The sequence below is a fragment of the Poromitra crassiceps genome, assembly GCF_964638095.1.
Source record: "Poromitra crassiceps genome assembly, contig: HAP1_SCAFFOLD_89, whole genome shotgun sequence".
NCBI lineage: Eukaryota > Metazoa > Chordata > Actinopteri > Beryciformes > Melamphaidae > Poromitra > Poromitra crassiceps.
The window spans coordinates 1,010,743-1,028,090 of NW_028152245.1; the positions used below are offsets into that span (position 1 = coordinate 1,010,743).

Sequence of the window (17,348 nt, forward strand, 5' to 3'; positions counted from 1 at the left end):
TTAAGACCAAAAAGTTTTATTTCTCAGAGTCTGGGAGTCCTTCAGGTGTTTTTTGGCAAACCCGATGCGGGCTTTCATGTGTTCTGCACTGAGGAGAGGCTTCCGTCTTTCTAGAACTTTGTCCCATCTCCCCGCTGCATCTCTGGAGCTCAGCCAGAGTGATCTTTGGGTTCTTCTTTACCTCTCTCACCAAGGCTCTTCTCCCCCAGATGCTCAGTTTGGCCGGACGGCCAGTTCGAGGAAGAGTCCTGGTCGTCCCAAACTTCTTCCATTTAAGGATTATGGAGGCCACTGTGCTCTTAGGAACCTTAACTCATTCACCGCCAGTTTAGGACTGCCAATATTTAGCACAGGCCAAAGATTTTCATAATTGTTGGTCATCTTTCAAGACCCACAGTAAATTATCTATTAGCACCAGAGTGATTTGCAATACCTCAAAATGAAGATGTACGTCTCTGGGTTCACCAGGGAAAAAAAAGTGAGCTTTTAGCATGTTCTGTACTCTACTTATAGCCATTTATATACACCCTGTTTTCCCCCAAAATGTCTCTCTGAGAAAAGAAATTGCAGAAAATGGCATTTATGTATTTATGCACACAATCTCATGCAGAACTCGCTCTCAATTCTTTTATTTTGAACTGTATTGACATCAGACATGTAAATATTATTCGTTAGGACACAAATGACAAAAAAAAAAAAATATATATATATATATATATACACATGAAGTGCTTTTTTTTTACATTCAACAATACAGTTTACTCGGTGTGAGTGAGTGTGCAGACAGACAGACAGACAGACAGACAGACAGACAGACACACCGACAGACAAACAGACAGACAGACAGACAGACACACACACACACACACACACATACACACACACACACACGATCCCCCTTTTAGATTTCTAACCCCACATATGATAAGCAATAACCACGCCCTGTGGCGCTGGGATTGGCCAGGAGCAACACTGGAGGGCACGCAGCCCAGCGATTACATGAACCAACTGAATAGCTCTTGAGAAAGGACAGCGGGCTGCTCTGACTCCCGCTTCTGCCTTGCTGTTGTGTGTTTATTTTGCACCCTTCCTCGTCCATGTCTCCCTGTCATATCCCCTGCTATCTGATCGTTCCCGTTTTCCCCTCGGCTATTCAACACGTCCTCACCGCCCTCGCAAACTGATCGATCATTTCCTCATTCCTCCGATGATCAAACACATCTCTTGATTACTTTCTCCCGGCTGGCACAGAGGAAGGCGACTCCAGCTCGTGCAGCGCGCCGAGGCGCGTTTCAATGGCGTTTCTCCTGTCTGCACAAGGAAGCGTTACCAGTTTTCTGCTTTTCCTCCTGCTCAATTTAAAAACAACAGCTGCGGTATGTGTTTGTTCACGTGTTGTCTTAGATGATAGGGACCTGATACCATGTGACAGGCTGGGGAAGTGTTTAAACTACGCCCTGCAGTAATAATAACAAAAACACGTCAAACACGTCATTGGCGGGGAGGGCTATTTCTGATAACACGTCAAAGACGTCATTGGCGGTGAATGAGTTAAGTGCAACAGAATTTTTTTTGTAGCCTTGGCCAGATCTGTGCCTTGCCACAATTCTGTCTCTCAGCTCTTCAGTCAGTTCCTTCGACCTCATGATTCTCATTTGCTCTGACTTTACACTGTGAGCTGTAAGGTCTTATATTGACAGGTGTGTGCTTTTCCCAATCAAGTCCAATCTATATAATTAACTCATTGAGTGCCAGCCACTTTTGGAGGACGGATGCTCCCAGTGCCAGAGTTTCAGAGCGTTTTCAGTGATTTCTCGAGGCCCACAGAATATTGTGTGATATTACTATGTAAACACTGAACACGCACAAAGAACGATGAGACTCTATTCTATCATCTGCAAAAAAAAGTTTATTGATCCCATTTTCCGTTCTTTAGTTATGAGCCGGAGAAGATAGCTTGATTCATCCCAAAACAGCAATTTTTTTCTAGAAGCTGAGATAATTGGCCTTTTGTGAAATTAAACATTTCAAGCACATCACTGACTCTGAAGCTAATCTTTTCTAATGTAGTCACACCTCAAAAATAATTTCCTTCAATAAAACAGTGAAGGCCAGGGAATTCTGTTTGGCAGAATAATATTTTTTAGCTACAACCAGCAGCGCTGGCCCCTGCGTGCGCTGCTGGTTGCAGCTTCTTGCTGGTCTTGATTTGCTGCTGGTGGGCATTGGATATTCTGGCTTGCGTTTGTCAATCCTGTCCTGCTGCCTGGGTCTGTCTGGGTGTTGTGTGTGTGCTGCTCTGCGTGCCCCCTCCCCCCCCCCCCGCCCCGCCCCGCCCCGCCTCGCCTCAACTGCACACTCCTCCTCCTGTCTGTGGTGGCTCTCTGCTGAGTTTGCTGTGCGCACAGTGAAGGGTGCTTGACATCCTGCTTTTTTACAGCGTTCCGCGTGTGTTTGTCACCGGCAACGATGCTTCCAGTTGAGAATAATAACAACTCCACGGTGTGGATGTGCGGATGTACTGTCGCAACCGACACGGAGCGGCTCAATTGTGGGAGCAGATTGGCTGCTGCAGGCACAGCTGCAGTAACGTGCTTCAGCATATCGATGCATACGGATGCGATGCGATTTCCGTTTCCATAACGACTTCTTCTTTGTTTTTTCCTTGCCTTTCTGTTATGTGGAGAGCACTGTCGCCACCTAAGGGTTCTGTAAAATAGGTTAGACACATCCAATAGCTATAATATTTGTACATCAGAGGCAGAAGGCTTTGATCGACGCCCCACCGTCAAAAAACGCAATTGACGAACATGTCCGTCCTTGGCACTCTACGTTACTATTTGAAATGACGAACATGTCCGTCCTTGGCACTCAATGAGTTAAGCACAATGAAGGTGTAGGCCCATCTCAAGGATGATCAGAAGAATTGGACAGCACCTGAGTTGAATATACAAGTGTCACAGCAAAGGGTCTGAATACTTATGGCCATGTGATATTTCAGTGTTTTTTTGTAATACATCTGCAAAAATGTCTACAAGTCTGTGTTTTTCTGACAATATTGGGTGCTGTGTGTGCATGAACGAGGAAAAAAATGAAATGAATTGCTTTTAGCAAATGGCTGCAATATGACAAAGAGTGAAAAATTTAAGGGCGTCTGAATACTTTCCGAACCCACTGTATATATATATATATATATATATATATGCTACCCTGCTGTTTTCATAGTGTGGTGTGCAAAACAAAAATCTGAATTTATTCGTTTACTCAGTGTACATTTAAAAGTATTCAAGTAGAATATCTATTATTACAATTACTCTAGTAAGAGTAAAAGTATATAAAAAAAAAAGTACTACTCAAGTAGTACTTGTACTTGAGTACTTTCCACCTCTGCTGTGAGCGTCTGCTCTGGCACGTACACCTCACATCAGACACTATATGGCCGCCTGCCAGCAGGATGTCCACTCTGACCTGTGTGCTGATTATTATGTGTGTGTGTGTGTGTGTTGTGTGTTGTGTGTGTGTGTAGGACGATGGAGAGCTCATGCTCGAGGGGTTGCTGAATATCTACTGGGGTCTGCGTCGACCAATCAGACTCCAGATGCACGACGACAACGCGAGATTGCGTTACTCTGCCACAGGACTCAACCGGTACATATGCCTTTGTACGCTTTACACACTCACACGCACACGCACACACGCACACACACACACACACACACGCACAGGGCACCACATGCACAAGCTAACATCGACGCTTTCCCACGCCGGCCATATGCTAGGTTTTGACCTAGCTTTGTTCCATAGAATCTGAGGTGGAAAAGACATTTCAATGTCTGCATTATGTCATGTTAAACTTGTTGTCAGCTGTTGCATGATGTTGTCATGTTAAACTTGTTGTCAGCTGTTGCATGATGTTGTCATGTTACACTTGTTGTCAGCTGTTGCATGATGTTGTCATGTTAAACTTGTTGTCAGCTGTTGCATGATGTTGTCATGTTAAACTTGTTGTCAGCTGTTGCATGATGTTGTCATGTTAAACTTGTTGTCAGCTGTTGCATGATGTTGTCATGTTAAACTTGTTGTCAGCTGTTGCATAATGTTGTCATGTTAAACTTGTTGTCAGCTGTTGCATGATGTTGTCATGTTAAACTTGTTGTCAGCTGTTGCATGATGTTGTCATGTTAAACTTGTTGTCAGCTGTTGCATGATGTTGTCATGTTAAACTTGTTGTCAGCTGTTGCATGATGTTGTCATGTTAAACTTGTTGTCAGCTGTTGCAGTCTAACCACTGTGTTTGTGTACAGGAACGACAGAGCTGATGTTGCAAATCAGGTAGCAGCAGAGTCTAACAATAACTCGCTGGGTCGAGAAACTGGACCAAGTAGTGAGTAAACATGCACACACATACACAAACCCACACACACACACAGAGACACACACACACACACACACACACACACACACACACGTGTTGGATTATTGCAGATTAACACACACACACACAGACACCCACACAGACAGACACACACGCACACACGCACACACACACACACACACACACACACACACACACACATGCACGTGTTGGATTATAGCAGATTAACACACACACACACACACACACACACACAATGAAACAGATTATAGTTTGGTGCTGCACACTCAACATTTTCAATGGAAAGCTTGAGCTGCCACCCGGATCAGATTAGCAAACCAACTCTCTAATGCAGTGATTCTCAAAGTGGGGTCCGGGGACCCCCGAGAGTCCTTGAGGGGGTTCCAGGGGGTCCCCAGCAAAAAAGGGGAATCATCTATTTTCACTATAATAGAGTACCGCAGGGATGACGTATTTTTGTAGGCTTAACCAGAAATTGCCGCCATTTTGGTTCGTCAGGGGAAAAGTCTATGGGGTTTTAGAATGGGGATTTCACTTAAATGCATAAAATAAGGTCTGTGGTTAACAAAGGTTTATGGGAACGGATAATCTTCACCAATGTTAATCACTATACGTATTTACGTATTTATTTAAAAGTCATAAAAGTTATTCACGTTTGTGAAGATTATCCTGCTGAACCCAAATTCACGTTCCCATCAACTTAAAAGGGCAATATGAAAAGGCAGCATAGGACACTGACGCACCTGAGCAGGTGTGTTTGTGTTTGTTGTGTGCATCCCAGCAGGCGGTGACGGGGGCGGCCTGGAGGAGGAGGCTCCTCAGCTGCTGAGGACCAGGAGCGACGCCTCCTTCATGACAGTCCAGAGGAGGTCAAAGACACACAGAGACCTGCAGCGCCTCCGCGCACACAGGTTCTCCATCAACGGACACTTCTACAACCACAAGGTCAGAACTAGGGACGCACCATACTGGATTTTCTGCTGATAACGCGGATATTTTCCAACTGTTTTGGCAGATTGCACAAATAGATATGCACAAATCCCACCCCCCCACCTAATTTCAGAGAACATCAACTCTCTCCTGTAGAGGAATGAACAATGGCTACCGTTTATTTGAGGTTATACGTACTCTTATCATGATGGCCCACTGGCAGATGCAGACATAAATACAATGCTTTTCAAAATGTACACATTCACTGGGTAAAATAAGAAAACTACTTCAACTTTTCGTAAAGCATTTATGTAAGCGTCAAACATTTGTGCATAATTAAAGGCATCGTTTTATCGGCCTGTGTCTGTCACATCGCCAGAAATGTCCTTTTCCAGCTCGAGGCTGAGATTTTCATTTCACTTTATCGGCCGATACCGATGACATGCCGATATCATCGTGCATCCGTAGTAATGAGCACACACACACACGCATACACACATACACGCAGACACACACACACACACACACACACACACACACACACGCACACACACACACACATTATTGCATCCCTCTGTTGACCCATGTCCAGGTGGAGAGAGGCGGTCATTTCCCGTGCGGGTGTGTCCATGTTAGCGCTGAGTGCTTCACAATAGCCCGCTGTACGCTGGCTTCACGAAGGCGCCCCGGGAATGTGGGGTTACACGGAGGTCCTTCATCAACCTCTCCAGAAGTTTCACACACACCCTAAGCTGTGATTGAACACATTCCAGCTGCAGGCCCAGGGATTTCCTTTCTGTTTGAGATTTCCTGTTCAAAATGGTCAAGGTGTTCAAGCTGGAAAAGTCCAGGAATCGCCATTGTCGAGGAAGGAAATTTCCTCTGAACATGAACTGTTCCTTTCCTTAGAAGTTGTGGGTAATGGATTTCTCCACACTTGTCTCCTCAGACATCTGTGTTCACTCCGGCGTACGGCTCGGTGACCAACGTGCGGGTCAACAGCTCCATGACCACTGCACAAGTCCTCAACCTGCTGCTGCACAAGTTCAGGGTGAGCTATAACACTCATTCATCATCTCTTTCTTATCAAGGACCCTGATTTTTAGATGTGATTTTGTCGAGAATTCCACGACTATCTGTATTGTAGGTAGAGAGATAGCAGAGAAACTATGATCAAAACAGTCATTCTGTTACATTCTCTAATTATGTTCCGTTCACGTCAGTTTGCCATAGCTCTATGATGGGCTATGGGTGTTTCTTTCATTGGCAGCCTTTCTTGCAGATTCCAGATCTCCTCTCTCCAGTTTCCATTCCGTCTTTCTTCTCCCCCGTCCTATTTGGCGCACACGTCTCCCTCTATTGGTGCACAACACTAAGCTGTCGCCTCGTCTTCTCCACTGGTCCTATGTTCTCAGCTTCCTCTTCTTTACTTCCTCCAGCATTTGTGTCAACTTCTCATAAAGGAAATAATGGTGAAATTTAACAATTCGTCAATTTGCTGGGGACTTCCTGGAACCCTCTCAGGGACTCCTGGTGGCCCCTGGACCCCACATTGAGAACCACTGAGCTATAGATACTATAGAGACACTATAGAGACAGTCGGTCTGTGTGGGAACGCCCACGAAATGTTACTAAGGCTGGCGCGCGAGTGGGGTAAAAAAAACCATATATCTCAATGGGCTGACTCACCAAAGGACAGTGCTGCAGCTCTACACTACAGGATTGGGGATTCTAGAGCAGGTACATAGTCTGTTCAGATGTGTGTTTACTGCGGTTGTTGAATCACTGATCCTGTCTGCCTGGGCTGGGCTAGCTACTAAATGCTAACTGCTGAATGGGGAGGATTTACCCCACCCTGACCACACCCCCAGCCAGCTACCCCAGTGTCTATGACGAGACATTGACTGTATCTATAAGACACACAGCTCACAGACCGAGCGGTGCTTCAGTAGCGCTGGTGAAACTTGAAACCCAAAATATAATCAGTATTTTGTGTCTTTTTAAGGTGAAGAATAAATCTGACGACTTTGTTCTGTACATGGTGCACGAGTCTGGTGGTAAGTCTGAACTTCCAGTCTGGTTTTTACACAGCATGTCCGTTTATGTGAGTGAGTGTGTGTCGTCAGTTTGGATTTTGTTTCTCGTCCTGCAGAGAGGGCCAGGCTGCGGGATGCTGAGTATCCTCTGGTGGCCCGTGTGCTTTATGGACCCTGTGAGAAGATCTCCAAGATCTTCATCACAGAGGCCGACCTGGGAGAGGAGGTCACGTATGATGTGAGTCTGGGGCCTCCTGCCACCACTCCCTCTATCGCTGTCCCCATCTCGTTCACACCAAGTGACCTCGTTTTTTTATTTTTGTCCTCTCTCCAACGCAGACACACAATGACACAATGGCCCAAGGATAGACACTTGGGTTAATTTTAGCAAGCAGGGGAAATAGGGCCTGTTTTTAGACTGATGTGACAATGGACTGAGATGCCTGTCTGTTAACGGTATGCAAGTCGGGGGAAAGTAAAACAGTATTGTTGATGAGGAAAGCATTCTTCTAGGTTTCGAGTCTCACAGGGAGAATCTCACTGTATATAGAGATATTTCACACCAACTGTTTCGAGGTGGTGAAGCAGGAAGTAAAGCGGGTGTGACCAATACCATTCCATGTAGGTCTTCCAGGGCCAGGGCCCTCATTAATGTTATTGGTTACACCGGCTTTATTTCCTGCTTTACCACCTCAAAGTGGATGCTGTGAAAAGGGCCTATTACGGTAACACACTAATTAGAGTTCAGTTCACTAGCAAGGACCACGCCACAACAAGAGTATCGTTAAGGTTCTTTACTGAAGAGAATGAGTTGTGTATGGTGTAGTGTGGGTGCGAGATGAGCCGTCTGTTCCAGGAGGTCACGTGTTCCGGGGGGAACGTCCTGATGACCGGGGCAGAGGGAGACTCAGGGTGGGGGTTCCGTCTCAGACGTGGTCTGCCCGAGCGGGTCTGGCGTGAGGCGTGTTTCAGCCCGAGCAGATTTCAGGCCCCCCCGGATGGATCCTAGAACGAGACGTGGAGGGGCATGCACCGTGCCTAGTGAGAGGGAATGAGGATGTTAAGGGTTGAGGGGTGCGGGAAGGGATAGGGGATTGAGGGATGAGATATACAAGGGAGGGAGGGTGGGTCGAGAGATCGAGACAAACAGGGTGAGGCAGGTTAACCAGGTGTAGTAATATTGCCACGTAATTAGAGGAGTGGTTTAGAGGGGTGGTTAGGAAGTTGGGGGAGTGGTTGAGGCGTGGCCCAGCTCCCGAACTGAAGTTAAACGTTAACTTTCATTTCACTAGCAAGGACCACGCCACAACAAGAGTATCGTTAAGGTTCTTTACTGAAGAGAATGAGTTGTGTATGGTGTAGTGTGGGTGCGAGATGAGCCGTCTGTTCCAGGAGGTCACGTGTTCCGGGGGGAACGTCCTGATGACCGGGGCAGAGGGAGACTCAGGGTGGGGGTTCCGTCTCAGACGTGGTCTGCCCGAGCGGGTCTGGCGTGAGGCGTGTTTCAGCCCGAGCAGATTTCAGGCCCCCAAAATAAGTCGGATTAAGTTGAGCTGAGTTGCACGTGAGCTTGACTGATCCTTGAGATCGTTAAGATCATTGAGATCGTTAAGATCATTGAGATCGTTAAGATCATGGAGATCGTTAAGATCATTCAGGATGCAGAAGCGACATGCGAGAGATTACGAAGGGTCGAGGGGCTCGATGGTTTGGTTCGATGTGCTCAGTCTGACGTCTATGGAGGAGTGGCTTGAATAGTGTTCTGGAGATAAGCCTGGAGCTGAGGCTAGGTGTAGGTACTTCTGGAACCAGAATAGTGTGGCAATTCTTCCTGTTTCCATGAAGAGAGTGGATGTTGAGGTGATGCCTGTGGCATGCCTGAAACTGTTGTATTTAGTCGCTGACTAAGATAGGAGTTGAGGTGGAAGTAGGTCGGGAGACCGATTCTCTGATAATCTATTGCTCCGTTGGAGTGGCAAATGCGGGTAGTTATGACCGATAGACTGGGATGAGGAGAAGACCATAGGCAGGTGAGGTCAGTAATTCGGGAGACCTCCGCAGCCTGAATCCGGCGTAAGCGTGGATTTATGAGTAGCTTAACCATTGAAGATATGTTGACCGAATGTAGAGAACTGATACAGAGGCTGAGTGGAGAGAGAATGGCGAGTAAGAGGCCTTTTAAGATGGGTTCTAGGAGCTAGTAGAATGATGTGGCTGTTCCTGAGATGAAGTGTCTGTATTCCTGTTAGGAGGAGTGAGGGTGGATGAGTTGGGACTTCCCAGACCCTACGTGCCCCCAAAAAATGGCCTATCTGAGGCTGATGTGGCGAACTGCCTCTGCGGCAGCTGATGGTTCTGTAGCAGCTGATGAATTGAACTGCGTTCTGTGCAGTGACTGAAGGAGTAAACTGCGTCTGCAGCGACTGATGAATTGAACTGGGTTCTGTGCAGTGACTGAAGGAGTGAACTGCATCTGCAGCGACTGATGAATTGAACTGCGTTCTGTGCAGTGACTGAAGGAGTGAACTGCATCTGCAGCGACTGATGAATTGAACTGCGTTCTGTGCAGTGACTGAAGGAGTGAACTGCATCTGCAGCAACTGATGAATTGAACTGCGTTCTGTGCAGTGACTGAAGGAGTGAACTGTGTCTGCAGCAACTGATGAATTGAACTGCGTTCTGTGCAGTGACTAAAGGAGTAAACTGCGTCTGCAGCGACTGATGAATTGAATTGCGTTCTGTGCAGTGACTGAAGGAGTGAACTGCATCTGCAGCAACTGATGAATTGAACTGCGTTCTGTGCAGTGACTGAAGGAGTGAACTGCATCTGCAGCGGCTGATGAATTGAACTGCGTTCTGTGCAGTGACTGATGAATGGAACTGCACTCTGCGGTGGCAGATGGAGCTAACTGCATCTCGACAGCTGACGGCGTAACTGCTCTGCTCTGTGCCGTAACTGATGGGGCAGACTATCTGCAATAGCTGATGGAGTGAACACTACTCTGTGCGGTAGATGAGGCTAGTCTGTGCATTAGATGAGGCTGACTGCATCTGCAGTAGCTGATGGAGTGAACTCTACTCTGTGCAGTGGATGAGGCAGACTGCGTCTGCGGTAGCTGATGGAGTGAACACTACTCTGCATGGTAGATGAGGCTGACTGCGTCTGCAGTGGCTGATGGTTTGAACTCTACTCTGTGCAGTAGATGAGGCTGACTGCATCTGCAGTAGCTGATGGATTGAACTCTACTCTGTGCAGTAGATGAGGCTGACTGCGTCTGCAGTAGCTGATGGAGTGAACTCTACTCTACTCTGTGCAGTGGATGAGGCAGACTGCGTCTGCAGTAGCTGATGGAATGAACACTACTCTACTCTGAGCGGTAGATGAGGCTGACTGCGTCTGCAGTGGCTGATGGTTTGAACTCTACTCTGTGCAGTAGATGAGGCTGACTGCATCTGCAGTAGCTGATGAATTGAACTCTACTCTGTGCAGTAGATGAGGCTGACTGCGTCTGCAGTAGCTGATGGAGTGAACTCTACTCTACTCTGTGCAGTGGATGAGGCTGACTGCGTCTGCAGTAGCTGATGGATTGAACTCTACTCTGTGCAGTAGATGAGGCTGACTGCGTCTGCAGTAGCTGATGGATTGAACTCTACTCTGTGCAGTAGATGAGGCTGACTGCGTCTGCAGTAGCTGATGGATTGAACTCTACTCTGTGCAGTAGATGAGGCTGACTGCGTCTGCATTAGCTGATGGATTGAACTCTACTCTGTGCAGTAGATGAGGCTGACTGCGTCTGCAGTAGCTGATGGATTGAACTCTACTCTGTGCAGTAGATGAGGCTGACTGCGTCTGCAGTAGCTGATGGAGTGAACTCTACTCTGTTCAGTAGATGAGGCTGACTGCGTCTGCAGTAGCTGTTGGAGAAACTGCGTCTGTAGCAGCTGACAGATAAAACTGGTGAGGATAGACAATGTGGACCAGGCTGAAGCCATGTGGGCCGGGCTGTTGCCATGTGAGGAGAGATGAAGGGGTCGAGGAGATGAAGGGATGAAGGAGTCCAGCGATTGCTGGATGTAAGTTGCGGGGGGGGGGGGGGGGGGGGTGGCCTCCTGTAGCCAGGTGCTCCTGCCTAGATTGGCTGCTGCCAATGCTGGAACTGGATGGCAGGGCTCTGTGTCATTCCCTGAGTGAAGCGGGTTGACCACGACGACCGTCCTGTGGTATGTCGTCGTGTCTTGTTGTGTTCTGTGATTGAGCTCACTAAATTGAATTCCTGTCAACGATGATGAAAGGCAATGAAGTATTGGAACTTGAAACTTGAACTCGTGGTAGCGGCAATATCGGTTCTGATGGGGACTGACTGTAGGTGGCGCTGTAGTAATAACTGAAGCACCGGCCATAGGTGGTGCTGTGGTGAAGGCTGGAGAACCTGCTGTAGACAGCGCTATGCTGAAGCTGGATGACCGAAGGCAGGAGTGCTGAGGTAAGGCTAGGGATCAGCTGTGGAGGTGTTATGGTTAGAGAGACAGCCAGGTGAGTTATACATTTGGGTGATGGGGAAGGGAGGGGGGGTTGAGGGGGGGGGGGGGGGGGGGCGACAAGGACAGACCAGTTGGGAAAAGAGGAGGGTTGGGCTGATTAGCCGAAGCCGTGTTGGCTGAGACAGAGAAAGTGGGGGCAGAAGCCATGTTGCTGTTCTTGGCTGAATGAGAGTTAGAGGAATTGAGGGATGAAGGGATGAAAGGATGCATGTGTACAGGGTTTTTGTGCAGCCTGCGGGACTGGGATGAGAGGGAAGCTGAGATCAGCTGAGAGATGGGAGACATAGGGAGCAGGCACGGGATATGACTTGAATATCATGTTTTGAATGAATGTAAACATAATACATGAAGAGATGAGATCAGCTGTGAATGTCTGGCAGAGGGAGCCAGGGAATATACGACCTGGCTGCTGCGGTCTGCAGCTTCGGTGGCACTGTGACATCAAACCGGACAGCGCTGACGGTGATTGGCTCATGGCTCTCGCAGGTTTGGCTCTGGATTGGCTCTGCCAAGCAGGACCCGGAAGCGCTGTCTGCTCGGAAAGTTTGTTGTGATGGACGGGATATGACTTGAATATCATGTTTTGAATGAATGTAAACAATAATACGTGAAGAGATGAGATCAACTGTGATTCACAGCGATACACTAGTATCGTTCATAATTAATGATTTTGCAGTCTTTCGTTTGACAGTTATTGAAGTTTTGCGGGGGGGGGGGGCACCACAAAACAATTACTCTTGGGGCACCCGAATGGCCAGCAGCGGCCCTGGCTGTGAAAGTCTGGCAGAGGAAGCCAGGGAATATACGACCTGGCTGCAGCAGTCTGCAACTTCAGTGGCACTGACATCAAACCGGACAGCGCTGACGGTGATTGGCTCATGGCTCTCGCAGGTTTGGCTCTGGATTGGCTCTGCCAAGCAGGACCCGGAAGCGCTGTCTGCTCGGAAAGTTCAGTCTATGGGAAAGTTTGTTGTAATGCATGCTGAATGGCATGAATTACTATCGATTTTCCTCTCTCCCTTATGTTGAAAGGGGATGCATTTCCTTCTCTGGAACGTTGAGTGCAGGTGACGGTAAAGTCTGTATTCGGCTCCGTTGTGTGAACGTGGAGTTTGGCACGTAAGGACCGGGGTGCGCCGTGTTGAATGGGATGCGGATTCGACATGACACCGGGAAACGTAGTTGAAGAAGTTTGACAGTTGCCTCGCTGGAATGTATTACCTTCCGCGTTTGTCGAGTCGATTTGGCCCAGGAATATTGACTGATGATGCCATCTGGCTGGCCGTAGAGACTGCTTTGGCACGGAGGCTGTGATGTGACGATAGCATGTCTGGTGGACGCTGCTAATCGGTAGCAAATCACGCAGTCGCCGTCTGAATCGGGTGGATTGCAGATCTGGATTGCGGTGAGTTTGGCTGTTTGAAATGGTAATTCCAGCGTTTGGCAAAGTTTAACTGATGTGTAAAGTGTGTGATGTATGTGTGCTGCCTGCACAACCTGTCTGTCGAGAGATCGAGACAAACAGGGTGAGGCAGGTTAACCAGGTGTAGTAATATTGCCACGTAATTAGAGGAGTGGTTTAGAGGGGTGGTTAGGAAGTTGGGGGAGTGGTTGAGGCGTGGCCCAGCTCCCGAACTTAAGTTAAACGTTAACTTTCATATATGGTAGCAGGTAGAGCTATTCCATTCTATATTTACACTCCACTGGGATGGTGTCATTCTTTTGTTGAAGGCTGTTTACGAGGTTTGGGTATCGTTTGGATTCTGATTCTGATTCCGCTTATCGATTGTGGTTCTCAACGATTCTCAATTCCGATTCTTTGAGGGGCAGGGTCAAAACAGGTCACATGCTTATTTCACAGGCGGGGGGGGATGTTTTTTTTTATAAACTATTACACAAGCCATATTCAGTCATATTCATATTATCATAACATTGCTTGTCATTTATTTAAAAAAAAATTAAACAACAGTTTATATTTTTATAACATACAGTACCGCTTGATATGTTTGGGTGGGAACTCAGTTTTCAAGTATGTTCTGCACACAGAATTTGTTTAGGAATCAATAAGCAGAATCGATTCCTTGGAACCGGTTCTCGATGCCCGACCCGTGTTGACTGTTTTGATGTTGTGCTTAGGGGGAAAGTTGACAGTGACCGATTATAGACTAGTTTGATTTGATGGAGGCATTGATGTGCTTCCAGAAGTCATTAATAGAGGTCATTATAATACAAAAATAATAATAATCATGTAATCCGGTATCATAATCAGTGCCAGTGTCGGCTTCTCATGCTCGTACGTTTCCGTCCTTTTCTCCTCAGGTTGCCCAGTACATCAAGTTTGAGATTCCTGTCTTGGACAGCTTCGTTGAGAAGCTCAAAGAGGAAGAGGAGCGTGAGATCACCAAACTGACCAAAAAGTAATTCAACAGCAAAGTCTCACTCTGCTCTGTAGACTGCAGATGCAGAACTCTCACATACCTCCCAGCCGAACTTCTGTAACAACACATAGGATTTGTAGAATGTGAAGCCAGTGTCTTGCCTTTGGCCTTCAGCCGATCCAAACGGGGGAAGAGTTCACTGCAGGACAGTGTTGTTGTTCAACTGTAATCGTCACTGTGTGCCAAGTTGTCTCGTTCTTTAACTCACATGACTGAGATTGCAACCCTCTAACCATGAGTTAGAGGGTTATTTTCTGTTATCTACTGTTTTTCCTTCATTTTGACTACACACATTTATTTGTGTCGTGTTAATCGAGAGAGACTTAATAGCATTATTGTCGTTCTCTTTCTTCGCAGGTACAGCACCCTGAAGTCCATGATTCGACATCAACTTCAGGGCATAACTCACACCAGTGACTGAGTGTGAGTGTGTGTGTGTCGCTGTGTGTGTGTGTGTGTGTGTGTGTGTGTGTGTGTCGTTAGGGGTGGGAATCACCAGATGCCCACGATACGATACTAAAACGATACTTGAGTCACGATACGATAGTATTGCGATATGCTAGTATTGCGATATATTGAATATTAAAACTTTGTCAACATCTGGTTTATATAAGATCAATTTTCCAGTCTGTTCATCTGACTTCAACCATTTTATTGCAGCAACATTGTCAAGTAGACGGAATCAATTGAAAAAGCAATTGATTATATTATTCTAGTACTGTAATAGCAAACAGTTTATTTGCACATTATATAATAAAATATCAATACTTGGCGTCCAAATATCGATACAATATCATCAGGCAAAATATTGCGATACTATGGTGTATCGATTGTTCCCCCTAGCAGAGAGAGAGAGAGAGAGAGAGAGAGAGAGAGAGAGAGAGAGAGAGAGAGGAGAGAGAGAGAGAGAGAGAGAGAGAGAGAGAGAGAGAGAGAGAGAGAGAGAGAGAGAGAGAGAGAGAGAGAGAGGAGAGAGAGAGAGAGAGAGAGAGAGAGAGAGAGAGAGAGAGAGAGAGTTAAAGGCTGCAATAGAACCATATCATAGATACACCAATGTGCTTCTACTTTTAGAATATCTCTTTACAATTTGTATAATGTTGCATTTGGTTGATGTTATTGCTTGTTTTTAGATCAACTGTATTCACATTTTTTTTACGAAAGATCTTTCATAACAGGTTGGACTCTGCAAATATGTATAACTACAAGATGATTTCGGCAATGTTTTTCTGACACTGATGTAATACGGACGACATGATGTAATAAATCAATTTGAGCCGTGCCTTTCTAAATGCTTTTGGATCTCTTGACAGAAAAACACGATAACCTATTACAGCTCTGATTGTTCCCACGGACAAACAGCCATCTTAATGATTTCCTCTACTTCCACAGAAACTAGTACAGCATGGTTTAGCATTGTTCCATCTAAGTGACCCTCTTTGCCAGCAAGTTCCCATGAGCTGTGTGTTTGTTTGTGTGTGTGTGTGTGTGCGAGCGAGCGTGTGCATGTCTTTGTGTGTGTGTGTGCATGTCTGTGTGCATGTGTGCGCGCGCTTGTCAGCCCATCAAGGCAACACAATAGACCCTTCTCACGGGGGCCATTTTGTGTCGAGAAGCCAGGGTAAACACAGGTGCAAGCAAAACACTAATGAGGGTTTCCAAATTCCAATCATGGAAGTTGGAAACCCTCATTAGTGTTTTGCTTGCACCTGTGTTTACCCTGGCTTCTCGACACAAAATGGCCCCCGTGAGAAGGGTCTATAGAGGTATCCTGAGAGCAGGGGGGTGGTCCTTTTTCCCACAGCAGCAGCAGCAACAACAACAGCTGATGTTGCATCATGTGACCAGCCTCAACCTTAAAGATTATTCTAGAATAATTTGCCATTATTGACGAATCAGATTAAGACTAATCAACACTAGCTATGCCCCCCCTCCCTCCCCCTCTCTCCAGCTCCAGCAGTGGCTCCCAAACTGATGTCTAGGGGGCTCCAGGGGCCTCAAATCATGCTCAAATCTCAAATCATTCATTCCCAAATTGTTTCCTTAATTGTGTTTTATTAGATTCAGCAAATTGTCATCTGACAATTTTTTCTGAACAAATTCTCACTACAAAATAATCACAACTAACAAATGAGAGCTGCTGTAAAATGTTTATTGTGATCTGATCAATTTGGGTATTTTCAGTGTGGTCAATCAATACATAATAAAATATATGACTGGCTATATTTGGCACATTGGTATACAATGGTATGTAGCAATTTATTTCTTGATACTTTTGCAAATAGTTACAGGTAACTTGTCTATTTTCCTGCAATATCACTTGAGTACCTCAAATCCCCATTGTGGTGTTTGTCACCATCTGCTGGCTGAAAGGTGGATTGTGCAAGTGTGAAAGCACTCTTAGCCCTGTTGCTAACCCCTCCCTTAGCACTGGGCTAACAGCGCTCTTAGCCCCAGGCTAAGAGACATTTGCCAATGCCATCCAGGCAGAACATGTAATGCTGACAGTCAATAAATGTGAAGGAAACACTGGAGGAACAGGGAGAAGGATACTGCCTCCACAGAGAAGCCAGTGACACACAGAGGCCATTTACACCTGGTGTTAACATGCATTTTCTGCCATCAGATTGCAATCAGATTATATTTTATCACTTGAGCCTGATTCCATTTACACCTGGCATTAACATGCATTTTCTGAAATCTGATTGCAGAAAATGGTTTTCCTCTCAATCTAAAGCTGCTGTATTCAGATTGAGAGGACACATTGCATTTACACTTGTGTTCAATGTGTACACAATGCGGTTTGGCAGATTGCAATCCTTCTTCAATGCGTTTTGGGGGTGTTTACACCTGCATTTCAAGTGATAAAACACAATCTGATTGCAATCTGATCACAGAAAATGCATGTTAGCGCCAGGTGTAAATGGCCTCATAGAGATTTCAGAATCACTTTAACGACAGCACTCTCCTTAAACACTGATGAGAATAGTTCACTGTGCAATCAAATCA

At 46.3% G+C, this 17,348-nt stretch overlaps 1 protein-coding gene across 1 annotated transcript in view; it reads left to right on the forward strand.

Moving 5' to 3' along the window:
* Positions 1–14,763, forward strand: part of LOC310800816 (ras association domain-containing protein 4-like) — a gene marked incomplete at both ends in the record, with an annotated part of 21,100 nt that extends 6,337 nt beyond the window's left edge. Inside the window, 8 exons of the mRNA XM_083664731.1 lie at positions 3,527–3,648; positions 4,305–4,384; positions 5,181–5,341; positions 6,276–6,377; positions 7,332–7,383; positions 7,479–7,600; positions 14,224–14,321; positions 14,700–14,763. Coding sequence (XP_083520857.1) covers positions 3,527–3,648; positions 4,305–4,384; positions 5,181–5,341; positions 6,276–6,377; positions 7,332–7,383; positions 7,479–7,600; positions 14,224–14,321; positions 14,700–14,763 — 801 coding nt within the window. The remainder of the gene's footprint in view (positions 1–3,526; positions 3,649–4,304; positions 4,385–5,180; positions 5,342–6,275; positions 6,378–7,331; positions 7,384–7,478; positions 7,601–14,223; positions 14,322–14,699) is intronic.
* Positions 14,764–17,348: the final 2,585 nt, after the last annotated feature.